The following is an 18,689-nucleotide window of genomic DNA, read 5'->3' as shown; positions in this document are numbered from 1 at the left end:
CGAACAATAAAATTTTTATTGTGTCTAATGTCTCGGCAGTCAGTCATAACTGCCGCCGCGTCGTCCGCGCGCGTCCCTCTATTCTGACGTTTCAAGCGTGACATTGACATTACTAAGTCAATGTCAGTATGATAGCAGCTCATTGGCTATAACGATACCGTTATTCTAACGTTTTAGATTTTTCACAATTAACAGTAACTAGGTACTGATAACCAACTTAAATAATATTTCAAACTGTAATCAATTTGATACCCGATTTATTTGTATACCTACTTGTTCACATAATAATATCATGCAATAAGCAGATAACATCAATCCCAAAACACACTAATGTTCATCTACAGTTGGTGTTATCAAATCTGTCGCCAAAAGGGTTAAAAAGTGATCAGTTAAGTTTCTTTCTATTCGTAAAGTAATCGAATTGTAATTGCCATTTGAGAATGGTTTGCTGCTCCATTGGTCGCATTGTGAGCATCACACTCGATGCATTGTGTGGATTACTTCAGCCATGCCTTTATTCGAATGGGTTGAATTTTAGACTGCATCCAGTCAAACGATTTGGGACTTGAGATCGTAGAAGTTTCTGTATGACCGAACTTAATTTTGTACCGATCGACATTTTGTAGTTAGTTTGTATTCCTTCAGTGAATCCGTTCTTTTTTTTATTTTTTTTATGCATAACAAGGCAGGTATTTGACCACAATCGCACCTGATGTTAAGTGGGATGCAGTCTAGGATGGTACATATCTGCCCTGTAAATGCTTATTCACTCTCGCCTTGAAGAGGCCCGGATTATAGTTTTCGGGAAAGACAGCAGCAGGCAACGAATTCCAGTCCCTAGCTGTTCGCATTATAAAAGAGTCATCGAAACGCTTAGTGCGAGCTGGTGGAATGTCAACAATATAGGGATGGTACGCTAACCTGCGTCTAATCAATCAATCAATCAATCTAATTGCCAACCAATAATTTCTTTACCAACATTTAGCTTCAGCCCGAAAATTGTATTACTTTGAAATCCAAAAGTACCTATGTTACGCTGTCTTACACATGACGTCATCATTTAGAAAAGGAATCGGGCTTAGGTCATAAAAAATACTTCCATTTTTTAAAAATGCCAATGCTCTAACTAATATAATATCATCATCATCATTTCAGCCATACGGCTGAACATAGGCCTCCCCCAATGATTTCCATGTTGATCTACTTATTGGTACCGGCCTGCGTCCAGCGCCTTCCTGTTATTTGTTATCTTTATGATGTTGTCAAATATGGATTAAATATTCACTTACATCTACGCATAAAAGAACCTTTAAGTCGAAAGTCCACCTCATCATCAAAGGATCTTAATGTTCTGCAATCTATTGTATGGTTTAAGCCAAAAAACAGACAGCAATTTGGAAACGATCCTCATGTTTAATCAAGTTGTGATTGCCACTACACTCGCATCGCCGGAGGGCAGGCGAAGGGTCTTACTGCCTAATGAGCCAAACTAGTAGCGATTAGCGGACTAATACCTCTTTGCTTGTACAGTCAACAGCAATAAATGCATCCTTATTTGCCATTATATTTTAACACATTCCTGTCACTACACTAGGTGGACCGACGATCTAGTGAAGGTCGCAGGAGGTGCCAGTATGTGAGCGGCGCAGGACCGGTCTTTGTGGAAATCCTTGGGGGAGGCCTCACGGCTTGACGTTTTGGCTGCTATGTTGCAGCCGTGGTCACAAGCGTTTTGCAGTGTTTTGGAGTTTATTATTTCAAATGTAGAAAGTAAAATATCTTAGATTCTAACACAACATAATCCCAATTTATTTTCTACGTTGCAAAGACCAAAGACTTTTCTGTATGTCGACATTGGTCATGTTTTTATAATTAACTAATATTTCTTAATAACACATCCAATAAAACATAAAATATTTATTTCCCTCTTTTAATGGATCAGTATGCTTTCATAAACTTTTTTTATCCACAACGTACAAGCCCTTCGTCTGCATCTCACCTCATGGAAAGTGATGGCCAGCCCGATTTTATTTTTAGGAACGGTTAGGCTAGAAACTCCTTGTTATTTTTACTAAGTTTTTGATTGCTGACTGTACCTGAGTGATGTAGGGTTGGCAAAAACGCCGGCCTGATGGGTGGCGTACTCTGCAACGATTAGGACCCTTAGTAAAAAATATTGTTGGATGTTTGATGATACGAGCCTATGCTATGCAGTAACATTTAAAAGGATCTTAGTCAAATCAAATCAAATCAAANCAATATTTTCTAAGTTACCTAAGTTTTAACTAAAAACTGTTAATATTCTGTTTAACAGTTTATTGAGTTATAAGAAAAAAGTCATAAATGGTCGATAATTAAAATACTTTCTTTAATTTTTCATCTCAATGTGTTTGAAATCTTTAAGTGGGCAATAGCTATACGGTTTACCCTATAATTTATTTTATTATAATGTCTTATTTTTAAGAAAATCTCCTATGGAGTAAAAACATTCCTCTATTAGCCACTTCCTCAACTCCATTCGAAATCTATTAAAAGGGAGTAACTTTATTCTCTCAGGAATCTTGTTAAATATTTTAATGGCCATCACATAACCATTATTATTAAACCGGATCGTTTTTGGTAAAATTTCTAAAGTAAGCTTGTTGGGGTTTCTCAAACTTCGGCTCGTTTTGTCTTTTGACTGTTGAAACAAGTGTATATTTTGTTTTACAAATTTTCCCATTTCTAATATAATAGATACACGGAAGCGGCAAAATGTTCAACGACTTAAAGAAAGGTCTACAAGAAACGTCCGGTGCTATGTTACAAATGGCTCGTATGCATCTTTTTTGTGCAACAAATACTTTATTTATATTGGTACCGTTACCCCAGGTTATGATGGTTATGATGGTCCTCCCATTTTAAGTGTTCATTCAATTACGCGCAATTGCTGGCCAAAACCATTTGACTTTATGCCAAATTATTGTTTTAATTAAGTTTAACCCCGATTTTCCAAGGCGAAATTACGAGTGAGCAAAAAACATTTCGTCACGGCTGAATCCTCGCCTGGAAAATTTAATCAGTGAAAGAAAAACAGGGAAGTTCATTGGCCGCAGCATGTTTGTTGCGAAAATAAGGATTTATGATAAATGGCTGAAATGCGGGCCAAATTGTTCATGAAAAACAACAATTGTAGGTATCCCAATCAGCCTTTTGAGATTACGCGGCGTATTCCATAAACGTAGCCGGGATAAGCGAAACGGGCGATGTTAGCCTCTCGTTTTCCCAAATAGCTTTGTGTCTTCTTAGGGACTGCGCACATTATAGGGAAGGCACAAGGGATTTTTAGGTGACGAATAATAATGTACCTTAAAGTTTTGACTCTACGGTTAAATTTGCAATGTTAATGGTTTTAGCAAGCCACAGCATGCTTAGAATACCAAAGCAGCAGCCTAAATTGCAATTTGCCTAAAAATCCATTGCCGTGCCGTCCTTATAAATGTGTGCAATCCCTTAAATAAAAGCTTCACCCGCGCTCTTTCTTGTTTGCTTCATACTTATAACAAAAGTCATTTCTTAAATACAAATCCTATCCTAAACATGATCAGTAAAAATTGTAACTAAAGTCATGGCTGATTATATACAATATAAAATAAATAAATACAGTAAATAAGTATATCAGCACTACATTATACTTACTTAATTTTAAGATAGGCAGGCATGTAATATAGGGTAAGTCCAGGATAGATGCCCCACTTTTTGAAACAGCTCTGTAACTCAGTAAGTAAGTTTTTATCAANCTGCAATGTCTGCTCATGAACGCTTCAAACTCGGTACTTCTTTCCCAATACCATAAAATTCAAAACTGAGAAAGTGACAAAAAACTTTAAAATAGGTTGTTGAAACAAACTACCTACAGCTAATTTTCATAGTGGACTGTACTATACGATAAACATGTCAGTCAATTTGACAACCTTTGTCGGAAACATTATTCAATGAAAATATTGTCCGAACCCTTGGTATTTCTCTTCGACAAATACATTAACACATTGTGAACCACTTTTCTTTCACGACTATAAAAATATTTTAGCAATATAATTCACAAAATCAATTGCACACATTTAAAATAAAGTTTGTTTACACTTTGACAGCAATAGACTGACATGCAAGGTGACATGTCAATGAAGTTTTCAGTAACTGTTGCCATTAAAAGAAATTAGTACCATTAGTTTTCCGCAACATGGCGAGGGTTTTTATGTTCCTGGTCCGGCTATAGTACCTATGAATTGAAGTATTTTATAAACTAGAGTAAAAAGTATTACTGATGTAAACTATTGTTAAAATAATTTTGTACTTTAAATCTCAGCCCAGTGTAGTGTTGGCGATTTTGTTTTAGCTTTTGGAATACATCTTTTTTTTTCATAACTTGCGTTTATTAATTTTGTAAGTAAAAAATCAAATCAAAATCAAAAATATTTATTCAGTTTATACCACAAGTGGCACTTATGAACGTCAAAATATAGTAAATAATAAAAAAGAAAAGGTAGCCCTAATGGGGCACTTTACATATCTCCTTATCTTTTGGGCCCTACCAGCGCTTCGAGACAAACATATGGCAAGTGCTGAAAAGAAACGCCGGAACAAACTTGTATAATGAGCCTAATGCCCGTTTTCACCATCAATTCCTAATTTTTAGGTGACTCCTATGGTAACACATAACAGGAATTTTGTTTTCATAGGGGTCACTTAAAAATTAGGGATTGATGGTGAAAACGGGCATAAGCCTACTAAGTCCATTTACACTGTACCAGAATCGTGGAAAGACTTCACGCCTCACAGGAATCAAGTTTCCCGGGTCCATCCATCGGCGCGATAGCTCCTGGAGATTGGATTCCTTGTTTTATTTACACCGACTAGTTTGTAAAACGACTATTACTAGTTACTAGTTTTAACCGCTTTTGTTCGCAACTGTTTTCTTTGCGATTTGATTTGCAAAGTGATTGCTTTTATTTTAGTTGGCGAGTGATTGAATTGGAGTAAACAAAAACTAGTTTTATTATAAAGGAGCTTGTCTGGTCGAAAGAGTACACTCTTTCGAATCTCCCAGAAGAATTATTTAATTTTGTTCGTAAACGATAAGCATTTTAAGCTTCGAGTTTGCGTAGGTAGATGTACAAATTTTGTTTATTTTGCAACTCGGCAATTGATATTCTTCATTGATATTGAAATAATAAAGATTTGAGGAAGGATAGAAAGAGTAGTAGGTAATATTGTTGTTAGTTTTAAGTACCTACTACATCGTAAAACTGTCTCCTGGCCTCCACGACACAGGCTTGCCTAGTGTGGAGTCCAACGTTATTATGTGAAAATATGTAATGATATTTTGGTAATAAACGATTTTATTATTTATTTTTTTATTACAAGCAAAAACGACCATGAAAATAAAGAAACTAAAAACATAGTTAGGCAATATCATAGGGGAAAAGTTAAATGTAGTGCGGTGCAAATAGGTGAATTAGAAAGTATACCTACCTAGCAAACGATTACCTTTGGAGACAGTAATATAACACTTTAGTACCAAATTAGTACAGCTTTTACTCACAATCAACGAGGCATATCCCATTTTCCTCCCTTTAAAAATAGGTACCTTAAAGTTACATAATGGTTTTCTTCCCATTTCTGAGATTAAACAAAAGCTCTGTAAGGTGGACGTTGCTGTCCCGTCCACAGATAAATAGGTAAATAGAGGTCGCAATTTAAATTTTAAAGAATAAAGATCATTAAGCTATTCTGATATAAAGACAGCACCTCAAGCTAAGTACTGTGGAATTTTATGTACCTACTTTTTACCCCATTAGGAGCTGAATTCTACAAAATCCCGTCTTAGTGAGCACCTACGTTCTAAAAGTAACCCCCATGCAAAATTTGAGACTCCTAGCCCTTGTAGTTTCTGAGATTTCGTGAGTCAGTTAGTCCATCAGTGACTTTCGTTTTTATAGATTTGTAATAGGAGCTAGTTTGCAACAAAAACGTGTGACTTGATATGCTGTCGCAGCTATAACGTTACGAAATGTCATCAAAATCTCTCAGGTTATTGCGTGAAACAAACATAATCCCACCCTCACATTATTCCGCGTTTGTAAAGTTCTTTATGTGAAAAACGTTTCTTCACAATAGTAATTTATTTAGCAATAAATATTAAAGTAAAAGTATGTAAATCCAATAGTAAATGGGACGAGATCTTTCTCAATTTCTGAAGCGCACTACGCTACGACCAAGAAGGGCATGAAAAAGCTGTCTTGTCCCGCCAAATCGTAATATTATACCGCGTCTATTGAACTAAATTGTCTGCGCTCGCTCAAATTGATTCAACTACACCCAGAGCGTTCCTCTTTCAACCCTAAAAAACCCTTTTCTCTTTGTGCCCAAAGATGTTTGATTCGTTATTCTGTTTAGTAGAAAGACGGCGAGTGCTTTGGACTTTTTTGCGAGTTCCCAGATAATTGTGTCAGTGTACTTCCAACCCTTTTGTGAGTGTACTTTTGTGTGTTTAAAAGATACAATCGGCAGTAAAATGTTGAAGTTAAATAAGGACTGTAAAACGTGAATGGCCTTAAGTTTTAGATGGTCGAATTCTATGGTCCTGGATAGGATTTTCACTCAGCCAAATTAAAATTAAATATAGGCTTAGGTACATTTTGGTGAAACAGTCACAAAAGCTGATTTATTTTGTGTGTATAGAGACTTTTGTACATTCCAGAGATTTTTCTCCATTATCCTAATCATTGGTCTTGTCCCAGTTATTTACTTTTCAACAAACAACCACATATTCCTTTGAATCTAACAGAAAATGTGTGATGTTCCTCAACAATGTTTTATTGTTTAAGTCAAACCCGTGTATTCCGTGAACCAAGAAAAGGTTAAGCTAATAGAATAGGAATGTCAACATTGAAAGGTCTAAGTCTGCTTCTTTAGCATTGGAAGTGGTTTTGTCTGGAAGAATACACGGTGATGCTGTACCGTCCACAATGCCGACTGTATAGATAAGTCCCTAAGCTTTTATTGTTGTTCGTAATTGAGAGGTCCGAGTAGTGATGTAAGTACAGCTTTTCGGTACTTTAAGTATCCTAGTTAATTAACTACAATGTTACTTTACTTTACGTAAGTAGTACCGATCCACTTAGTTAACTATACTTTCACTTATTATTATAATTACTCGAGTTTTTTTACAAAAATGAGATTCATGCGACCATTCTTTGGGTAGAAACGGGTGTGACGACGTAGACAGCTTTCATTTAATCAAATAAAGTAGACGTTCTTATTTTTTCGTGAACTTAATCAACATTTTTCACCCGTAGTCAGAATCTTGACCAATATGACCCTGCTAGTAAAGGCTTTTTAGTCGGTATTTACGGTTCGGCAAAGGCAAAACAAAAGGATCTTTCTAATACAGACTTGACAATAAACAAAGTTATGAATAAAACGATTGAAAAACATTTGGCGAGTGAAATTGTAAATTCAAAGTTTTAATTCACTCGTTTACATCCCTAAGGATGTCCGAGTCGGCTTTTAAATGGGACTCAGCTGGGCTCTCCGTCGGGGATGGCATTTTCCCGCTCTAATGCGTCACATTTCTCAATTGTTTCGTTAAGTATTTAACATTTTATTGCGAGCGTACTCGAGTGACCGTTGCGATTGTCATTTTCTTTTTTTAATGAATGAATATAAATAAGGTTTTTTTGTGAGTTTATTGAGGACTGAGTAAAGAGATCTGAGAACTGATAAAGGGACGGAAATTGCTAGTCTGTGCTCTTGAGTCCGATATCACTTCTTAATAGGGTTCATGTTAAACAAAACCTTGACATTTTAAGTCCCTTCTTCTTATTGTGATATGGAAGTTACATAATCTATCCTGCTACTCAGTTAAGCAATTTCGTGCTATTATTTACAGAGTAACTAGGTACCTACATATTAAAATCTGAAAATAATATTCTTCCTTCCTATTAGTCACCTTTATGAGATTTTTAAGAAAAATATTCAACAGACGAATTTCATTACCGTAGAATATTTCGTCGCCCACTTCAATGTTAGAGTAATTTGTGCGTGTAAAAGTAATAAGCCGGGATGAAGGTATTTTCCCCAAGATTCCTATTATGTTCTACATTTTACGGGCTACACTACAATCAAAGCGACATCGGCAGACCTGATCCCACCATAAAAAAGTCATAAAACTCATTTTATTTTTACAAGTAGATAAGCTTTTAAAAAGCACTTTTACACGTCCCAGTACCACTACTTCGGGACAACAAATGGGCCAGTACTGAGAAAAAGCAGCGCAAGAAACTCCAATTATACATCAAGTGGTAAAATGAGACTTGCGTCCTAAGTCGTGGTTATTTATTTATGTCCGTTATTATCACTAACTCATTATGTTTTAATCAAGAGAAGGCGAGAGTGAATACGCACTTACAGGGCAGATAATATGTACCATCCTAGACTGCATCCCACATAACATCAGGTGCGATTGTGGTCAAATACCTGCCTTGTTATGCATAAAAAAAAGAGAGCTCCAATGCTCTTTGCTTTACACTCTGATATGTGCGTTCTGTGAGAGCATAAAGGCAATTAGTTAATAGGAGAAGCTATATTCGAAACGTATACAAGTGCTATGAAAAGCGCATACCTACCTACTAATAAAGATTTTAATTTTGACTATTAAGTCGCTTAATATGAGGTGCGGTTGCGGTCAGATACCTGCCTTGTTCTTTATAATGAAAATAAATACTTAATAGGTACAGAAAATATTAAGTATTATCACATCCACTCTTTTAACGGACCTACTGCGTCGTATTTTTCTTGCGGACGGTACTACAAAAGTGAATTAGGTGTGATGATAATTTTAGATCATGGCAGCGTGTACATATTTTGATGACCCTACAGTTTCGTCTTGGGTGCTTGGATCTTGTAAAACATTTTTACCGAAAATGTCAAACATGCTGCTTGTTCTTAAAAATGTCTTAATATTTGAATTTCATTTTAGGTAAAAGTTTTGTGTTATGGCAATAAGTATTTTAGTTCATATTTGAATATTTTTGTAAAATGATCGGGTATATCAAGGAGATTGAGCCATTTCAGACCCATAACAGGACATAAAGTCTGACCATTTATAAGTTGCCTGTGGTCATGTTCTAGTAAGTAGTAAGTAATTTAGTTTTTTGGTGGTACAAACTATACCCAAACCTTAGTACTCATAGAGCTATTAGTAGGACCACTGCAAATTATTTTTCGTGGTTCTACCAGGTAAAACAAAACAGTTGGACCATGGGTAAAGCATGATTCTGACAACAGCATTACAAGTAGGTACAACCTACACACAATACAGGGTGTTAGGTAAATGGGTTTGTGTCGGCTTATAAACCCATTTACCTAACAGCCTGTATAAGATAAAGTTTACTTGAAACCTACCCCGTATTTTTGTTCTAAATAAATTTGAAGAAGACCTAATTATAAATATCCGAGGAAATTACCTTCTCCACTAAGGCAGCATAAACTTGTTATGTGAAACAGGCGGCGCTAATGCGATCATGTGTTTATTAACTAAGCCACTTACGGTGTTTCACCTTAAAAGCAAGCATTACTTAAGAAAATTGAGCACCGACATTTTTAGAGAGCGGGCGAAGTTTAATGTCATTATTTTAGCCAGGTTACCTTCCTGGCAGGTTTAAACAGCTTAGACCTTGAGGAAACATAACATAAGCCAAAAATGTATTATCCTGAAACCTGCAGGGGATATACTGTGTGATGAGTACGGGCTTTACTTAAACCTAGAGCCATGGATGCTAAAAAAGTGTTTATCTTTAGACTCTTTCGAATTTCTATGGGTAGAAATTGACAATTTTTCAAACAAAGCCCAATGACACCAGCCAGCCTGTCTATGTGCATTGACTTATGAGTAAACTCATTTAAAAAAAACATCGATGAGAATACCAATGAGAATCAATTCAATCTCTGCTAAGATCAATGTTAACCGTACTTAATTTACAAATTGCCTAAGTCTATTGACAGGATAGCACTAGGTGGACGGACGATCGAGTAAAGGTCGTGGGAGGTGCCTAGATACGAGCGGCGCAGGACCGGTCTTTGTGGAAATCCTTGGGGGAGGCCTTTGTCCAGCAGTGGACGTCTTTCGGCTGAAATGAACGAACGATGCATAAATAAATGTGATGTTTGGTCCAATTGATTCTTATTAACTTCTTTGTCCACAGCCAGCGACCTCGAGTCGATCAGAGCGCTGTTCAATGAGAAGGAGAAAGAACTATCCGTGGCGGTGGCCAAGGTGGAGGAGCTGACGAGGCAGCTGGAAGAGCTGAGAAGAGGGAGGGTGCAGCCGGCGCCACCTTCAGCTCATGAGCTGGACAAGCTGAGGCGGGAGCTTATGGTGAGTGGACCCAAGAATATTTCCCACAAGCACTAACGGGTCATCCATAAAGTACGTCACATGTAAAGAGGGGGGGAGGGGGTTGACAAAGTGTGACATGGTGTGACAAGGGGTGGGAGGGGCCCTAAGTTTCGTGACATCACATTTCAATTGTTTCAAATATTTGATATAATGTTTATTTCATAAAAAAAGTACTTAATTTAAATGGAAATAAAACTAATTTCGGAACTGCTGTTAATTTAATAATTTAACGATGTGAAATTGCNGGGAGGGGCCCTAAGTTTCGTGACATCACATTTCAATTGTTTCAAATATTTGATATAATGTTTATTTCATAAAAAAAGTACTTAATTTAAATGGAAATAAAACTAATTTCGGAACTGCTGTTAATTTAATAATTTAACGATGTGAAATTGCAACACATGTGACGTCACACTAGGGAGGGGGGGGGGTCTCATAAATGTGACCACCTGTGACAAGAACGGAGGGGGGGTCAAAAAATCATTAAATTCGTGTGACGTACTTTATGGATGGCCCCTAAGACCCCCTCACACAAAGCTTTAACCACACCAACGCGTGCAGATCGCGATCACCGACGCGATCACGGCCCAACATATGCCAATGACAGGCAGCACGACCAGTCATTGGCCTATGATGGCACCACGATGGCGATCAGCATGCGTTGGTGTGGTCGAAGCTTTACTTAAGGACACGCGTATGCACTCACACATTCGACTCCCAAACTTTTTTTTTCCAAGCTGCGGCAGTAAAGAGTTCAGTTCAAACTTATATACACACGAACTTCGCTTCATATTGACCAGTTTATCACTGCTTACTTCGTTTCATTACAAAAAATTCACAGAAGATGAAAAGATAAATCCTTATTAAAGAATACGAAGTGACGTCTTTAGTCACATCCATACGACGTTGGACCCAGCGGGTGCTTATTCAATAGGAAAGGATTAACCTATTATTCAACAGACTATTTAACTAAGCCTATGATCAAGAACAGTAATTTTTACAAACACCAAAAACTTCGCCTTTTAAAAATTCCTTTAATTGATATCCAGAAATCAAACCACAACTTTTCTTCCTTACAAACTTTAACGAAAGCAACGGCTGTGAAAAAGTAAGAGCAATATTAAAATATCTCGTCTTAAATTCCAAGGCGAAACTATTTTACAAATGACATCTTCCTTAAAGTTCCGTGAAACTTTCGTTTGAGTAGGAGCTTTCGTCTGGAAGCGCATTTATCCACTTGTGAGTTTAACAGATGCAAAATGGCAGCGTTTATAAATATGCGACTATTAAAGTTGAAGGAACATCTGGGGTTATTTAAGAACTACATACGTTCTACGTTCTAGTTAGAACTTTCTTTTAGCTTTCTGTTCCGACAACAATAATTTCAGTCAGCTAAAGATTATTTTCAAGCAAGTTTCCCCCTATTTATTTATTTATTTATAATCTGCTTGAAGGCTCACAGAAAGACAAGCGCCAACAAGATAAACGAGACTAGAGTTAGGTCTATTACGAGATGCCACAATTTACGTTAAGTGCTGTCATCTGTTACATTACTGACTTAAACCTCATTCATCATCATTTCAGCCATAGGACATCCACTACTGAACATATGCCTCCTCCAATGTTTTCCTTATTGACCGGTTGGAAGTGGCTACCTGCACTGCATCCATGATAACTGAACTTTTCGGTCAAGAATATAGCTAGACCAAACGAACGTTAGTAAAATTAAGATAATCCGTTTTCTCGTCATATTAGTCCTTGGTCCGTTCCTAGAATAAAAGTATAAGGCAAGGTTGGTAAATAGCTGTAATAAAAGTAAAAGGCAAAGTTGGTAAATAGCTAGACTTCTAAATTGGACTAAGCTTAGTAAGTGATACAAATACATAATTAACCGGACGCTCTACCCGCAAATCAACTAGAGTTGTGCCTACGTCAGCTGACATACCCTTGTCAAAGAAAGAAGAAGCTCAAAGAATAAATTATGGGTAAAAGTCCACCTGTTTGTCTGAAGCTTTAACATAGTTTCAGGTTAGTTATTTAACATAAAAAAATTCAGCAGTAGTTTTTTTTATACAACTGACAGACTTGGGTATGTTTACTCTCTCCTCTATGATTAGAGGGCAAATGTCACGTATGTCGGCTACCTTAAACTTTTGACCGGAAGTGAAAGCTTTTGTCTAACTTCCGGCCAATTTTACGTGCGATAATCTCGTGATCCTCGCTTAGCACTATTTTCTCGAACGTTATTACGACGTAGCAAATTGTAGAGCGAGCTCACGAAGCATAAATATTCAAAAATGAAGACTTTTCTGTATTCGTTGAGAACATTTATTGTATTAAACCAAGAATAAGGAAAATTCTGTTCAAAGGTAATTGACTATTTTAGGTAGGTTAGATTTATGTTTTCATATCACAAATCTTGCAATCAATGGACGTTTTTCATTTTTGAAGATCGATGTGTAGACGATTGTGGCTATAATAATTTAATGGAATGGTAATTTCATGTAATTTTGAGACATTAAACTGTTTATTGTCATGCGACCACAAACATCACCTATAAATATTTTTGTTTGCATCACACACACTACCACCTGTGTTGACACGACTCACACAACCAAACACATAGTGTGCCGCGGCCAAGTAGGTTGCAGACATTCAGACCGCGTTTCTTAGACTTGATCGATCGGGTGGGTATTCTGAAAGCACTAGAATAAAATGTAAATAAATTATACATTATGCCAATAACTCAGTCTGATCCTCTAAGGGGGAATCCTTACTCCCCAACCCGTCTATCCAGTGTGGGGAGTGTAGGTCAAATCCTCCATTTGCCTCTGGTAAATTAGAGAGGGTCATGCTCTTGCAGTGGATATTAAATGTCCTGCTGATGATTCAGGACTATCCTTGTGACTTTATACAACAACTTGGTGTATGTGACCACTTATAATTAATTCCTTTGTAAAGAAATATCGTTGTGGAAATCCCTGAAGGAGGCCTCTATACCAGTAGACGTTATTTGGCTGAACGAACAAAATGTAGAAATAATGGTTTCTCGCCTCTGTTTCCGGTAGGTACATTAGATTTAATTAAATTAACTCCTCTGTGCTGTTAGTAACCACCGCATCACGCTAAATGTGTGTGAATTCTGCGTGTTCAATAGGGACTAAATAAAACAGGATGTCGCTTTATTTCCAATCGCCTACACATCAGATTACAAATTTTTGTTGCCGAATATCATATTACCATTACATATTATTAGGATACCGCGGTTTTTTGCCGTCTACTTACTTATGTACCATGTCAGTTGTATTATTAGGTTTGTTTCACCACATTGATGTATTATTTCCTGAAGGAAGCTGTCATGATTTATCACCCGCTATCGATGGATTTGAGAATAATCCCCCGTTCAAAATACATAAATGGAGCGGGCTCACGCTGCGAACTGACAATATTACGGATCTCTTTTCTATTCTATTGGCATTCTCGGAATATCAATGGATTCTAGAATAAGACACCACAAACGCTTTTGAGAGTTCAACGGTCTATCTATTTTATCTTCTAGATTCGTCTTTATCAGTCAGATAGTCGGTAAAGTGCCCGACATGCAGTCTACGACTGTTATTAAATTAGATTGTTAACTGGTGGAAATAATCTAATTATAATGTTTATACAGGGTGATGATAATCTAAATTGTTAATGATTTTCCATTGTCAATACCTTTTAACGATTTCGTAGTACAAGTAATTTGTAAAATTAGCTTCAGTTATTTTTCCCTTTCATTTGCTGAGACTGATGGTCATTTTCAATACCTGAGACAAAATGAGAACTTAAATCTTAACCATCAAAACTGAGCTGAACAATCAGAGAGCGACTTTAAGTAACCAGGATCTTACAGTTTGATCTCCACAGCAAAAATATCAATTTTATTAGCATTTTTGATGCAGAAACCTTGAAATAAACATTGAATAAGTGAGTTGCATTGAGTTAGCAGCTACCTCAATCTATTCGGGCACTTACGTAGCTATCACAAAATATAATACACATATTATTATTATAGCTAATACAGACAGATGTCTTGTCCCCCTGAACTCTACGAACTCATTTAACTATATCCAATCACACCCTATAACCGTATGACGTCACGGACTAAATCGCAGCGCGCCCACTGCCAACATCTTTGATTCAGTGACCAATTTGACACTAGTACCGCACCTGACTTTGGGCGGTGTACTAACCTTGCCGTTTCATTAACGGTGTTTTGATAAAGTGACACTGTGTCAAGTGTGTGACGAGTGCCCGTAAGGTGTGGTGTGTTGAAATCGAGCGGTGCGGGATAGGTTAGTACTTATTTTGCATTAGTTTAGGATTGTAGGAATAGAGGGCGCGTTAGAAAGTGTTACGTGGTATTTGGTTAGGGTTAGGGCTGAAAGGTCACGTTCGATTCCGGCGTATACATAGTCATTTACAGGTTATACAGATAGTTATTCGATAGTTGTTATTGGCTTCACTGAAAACGTTTAGTAGCAGTCTCTAGGGTATTTTTTATCGTACCTACTTGTTACTCAGGCTCAGGCACCAATTACTAATTTTTTGTAAAATTAATTATGTAGCAGGTATTTTCTACTTTAAAAACATTTTAACAATAAATCAACGCCAGACGTTTTCCTAGACGATCGTTACTAACTAGGTTCTTGGTAAACTTTGATTAATTTATCTTGCCTGTTTGATAAAAATGTTCTTAAGGAAAGTTTACGAAGCTAACCTTGCTAAGTACTAACATCACAACATTTAAGTCAGAGTATAATATAAGCGAAGGTTTAAATTCAAAGTATCCCATCATCATTATCGGATTTTTTCAATGCTGTTTATTTTTTTAATCTTTATGTTTATTTTTCTTACAAGACTTATACTTCGTGATCCAGGTTTGTCACGAAATTGAATCTCTGCATATTTTTTAATGAAGCATAGTGTTTTTTTTACCAATGAACAACTAATGTTTTTGTTCCTACTTACTTACTTATTTATAAATTATCCTACTAATATTATAAATGCGAAAGTGTGGATGTCTGGATGTTTGTTATTCTTTCACGCAAAAACTACTGAACGGATTTTGATGAAAATTTACAGTATTATTTTTTATAGCCCAGATTAACATTTAGGATATAATTTATGACGATCTGTGACAAACCAAATTTCACGCGGGTGAAGCCGCGGGCAAAAGCTAGTTATAGATAAATACCTTGTGCTAAATAAACGAAATCCACGCGTCGTCGCTACGGCCGCGGCCTCGGGAACATTTGACCGCGAAATGTATATTTATGGCGGCTTGTCATCGGACGAGATGACATTTGGCTGAAGATGAATGAAATTATTTGGACTATATTCGGTGAAGCTACTTTATAATGCATAACTATTACGTATCTATTAATTTAATACTTTATTATCAAGGCGAAAGTTACGCTTTCATGCCTATACCACTAAACTGATTTTAATGAAATTTGGTTAGTCTGAGTCCCAGGAAAGGACAGACCATTTTCCTGAGTCAAAAAAGATCCCGGTTTTTGAAACAGAGACGCGCGCGATAAGTTAGTTCTGTGACAAACAAAATTTCACGCGGGCGATACCGCGGGCAAAAGCTAATTGTAAATAAATCGGTTGACTGCAATTAAATTGTATAGAGACGGGACTTAGTTGTGTTAAATAATATTTTGCCAAAAAATGTATAAGTAGGTAGGTAGTTTTCAGTTACACAATCACTTTCAGCTCGATCATTATTGGGTACACATTATCTATGTTCCCCTAAAATTAAACTTTACGAAATTAATAACATAGCCTTCCTTTTTATCTTTCCTCATAGCCCAGTAATTTTACTACCCAAGACGTGTTCCCTAAGTTTTATAACCCTCACTTTTGCCTCGGATCCCTAACGTAGCGTAACTGGAAAATCTAGTTATTACATTTACACCTCCCCGTTTCAATTTGAGCCGTATTTTATAAAACCCTACTTTACGTTTCACGCGGCACTTTTAAATTAAATGCAGCCGAGATGTATTTTCACTTTGCGCGTTAATTTGATGCCATAAATTTTAGATCTAAAAAGTTTTAAGGATAAAATGAAGTTTTGCTTTTGATTTTGCTAGCGTGGTTAATGAAAAGTTAATTAACCAGGACCGTTACATCTTAGGTATCGTGAAATACTTAGAAAGTAACTAATAAAATTTGGTCAATACCTACTTATTCTGTGTCAATACGAAGAGAAAAGTCAGTCAGTAAGTATTTATTACATAGTGATTGGTTGAATTTCAACCAGGTTAAACTTGAAACTTAAACTTGAGAATAACTTTATAATTTATTTACTTTGTAACTTTAAAATAAACTTTAGTGATGTGTGACATATCAGTCTTTTAGAAAATTCTTTTTATTTTTATTAGATATATCTACTTGCATAATGACTACGTACCGTCTAAATTACCAAACAAATGGTTTAAAAATCCCCCACAGGCTTCCACTACCTTTATAAATAACGCCCCATATTTCGGCATTCCGTTGTAACGATATATCGTTAGCAACGAATCCCTCCGCCGTCGTTACGAACTCTACCGTTACCGTGTAGAGTCCCATTCGTATCGTTGTACAGATTAATACCGCGACTTTGAACCTCGCTCTAATTTTCGTCTTGCCATAAGCCAGTGTTGTGTTGACATGATTAGTTTGACTTATCGATTTCGATTGTTTCAATAAACGTATTTCGGATTATGCCACTTTTTTGCGCCATTCTTATTTTCTAAATAAGCTAGTAATTAAGATTTTTGCATTTATGATGTTAAGCATATCTCAAACTATTTAATGTATTTTACTCTAGCTGAGCCATTAAAATTTTGACGGGTTTAACAATGACTGTCTCTATGTAAATCTGTGTCAGTTCAATTCCTACTGTTTTCAATTTTTGAATTAGAGGATGGATAAATAAAATAAATAGGTACTTACATCACCGTGACTCTCCCAATAAGATCATCGATACTTCAGATAGCTTAACACGGAGTTTAGGTATATCGATGACAATATTTTGTCGACTGTGTAACATCAGTATTTTACGGTTCTAATCTTACGGGAATACGCAGGGACTCGTTTATTCGAGTTAATCTTGTTAATTGTTTTTTAATTGAGTGCTCTTGAGGAACGCGGTTAAAATAGGGAACGAATCACTTCTGAAGTTGGGGTTTAACCTTTTTTTTTTCAGTACATCTGCTACTAATTTTCTTTCTTCCGCACACATGGTTTTGTATAGGAAATTGATCCGCAACCCGAACTAAACCAGGTTGAAAATGACCAATAGAATTCAATTTCCACGAAACTTCTGTTATTCCGAGTCCGAATGGCAGTATTTTTGAAGAAACAAATCGTCATTGAGTCGAATGGAAACGCGGCGGCGTGGAAACGCAACCGCCCGGAAATGTGGGTAGATGACTCGTTGATATCATAACGCGTGTGCGGGCGTGATAAACCGTGACCATCCTTGGTACACACTACAAACATTAGTGCGGCACACAAAGAATTGTGGTCAATTTTGTTACCATTGGGTACCTGGTCAAGTATTTGACAAGTTAAACGACAAGTTTTACGGACTTTACTATGGATTACCATGTCATGTAGATACGAACTAAACTAGGAAACGTGGGTAGATGACTCGTTGATGTCGTAGCGCGTGTGCGGGCATGATAACCCGTGACCATTCTTGGTACATCCTTTAGTGCGTCACCAAACAATGGGGATGTTTCCTGGGTCAAAAAGCAAGAGTTTTAATTAGTCCGTCAGTTAACTTATCAAAAAATACTCTACACGTATTTTTCACTTTTTCAAACTAATGAAAATTTAAAGAGATAAAGCGCGCCAAAGTTCATAAGAAGAGGCCCGTGACGTCAATGCGTGCATAAAAGTGCCGCACGTTGTGACGTCGTGCGGAACTTCAACGCACCATAACTATGTAATTATTTGTTAGATTGACAAATAAAAATATATGTGTCCAATATTTTTTGATAATAAACATTGCGGACTAAAAAAATATTTTAGGAAACTAGCCTATTTGTGGACTATTGTGTTTTGTTCTACTAGTAGGTGGGCATTTGACAGGTTAAACGATAAAATTTTTTACTGGTTTTATGGACTTGACTATGGATTTACAATATCGTAAATATAGGAGTTTTATTTTCGCATTACAATATTAGGGATTTCGCCCGATAATTTCACCATTGGA

At 36.5% G+C, this 18,689-nt stretch overlaps 1 protein-coding gene across 1 annotated transcript in view; it reads left to right on the top strand.

Annotated features, from left to right (window-relative positions):
- LOC114356114 (apoptosis-stimulating of p53 protein 2-like) overlaps positions 1–18,689 on the top strand; it is a gene marked incomplete at its 5' end in the record, with an annotated part of 40,819 nt that overhangs the window by 11,280 nt on the left and 10,850 nt on the right. The window contains one exon of the mRNA XM_028309200.1: positions 10,245–10,417. Coding sequence (XP_028165001.1) covers positions 10,245–10,417 — 173 coding nt within the window. The remainder of the gene's footprint in view (positions 1–10,244; positions 10,418–18,689) is intronic.

Source organism: Ostrinia furnacalis, unplaced genomic scaffold (assembly GCF_004193835.3).
Source record: "Ostrinia furnacalis isolate ACB-3 unplaced genomic scaffold, ASM419383v2 OfSCF2653, whole genome shotgun sequence".
In the NCBI taxonomy this organism is placed as follows: Eukaryota; Metazoa; Arthropoda; class Insecta; order Lepidoptera; family Crambidae; genus Ostrinia; species Ostrinia furnacalis.
This window is presented reverse-complemented; position numbering and strand designations above follow the sequence as displayed.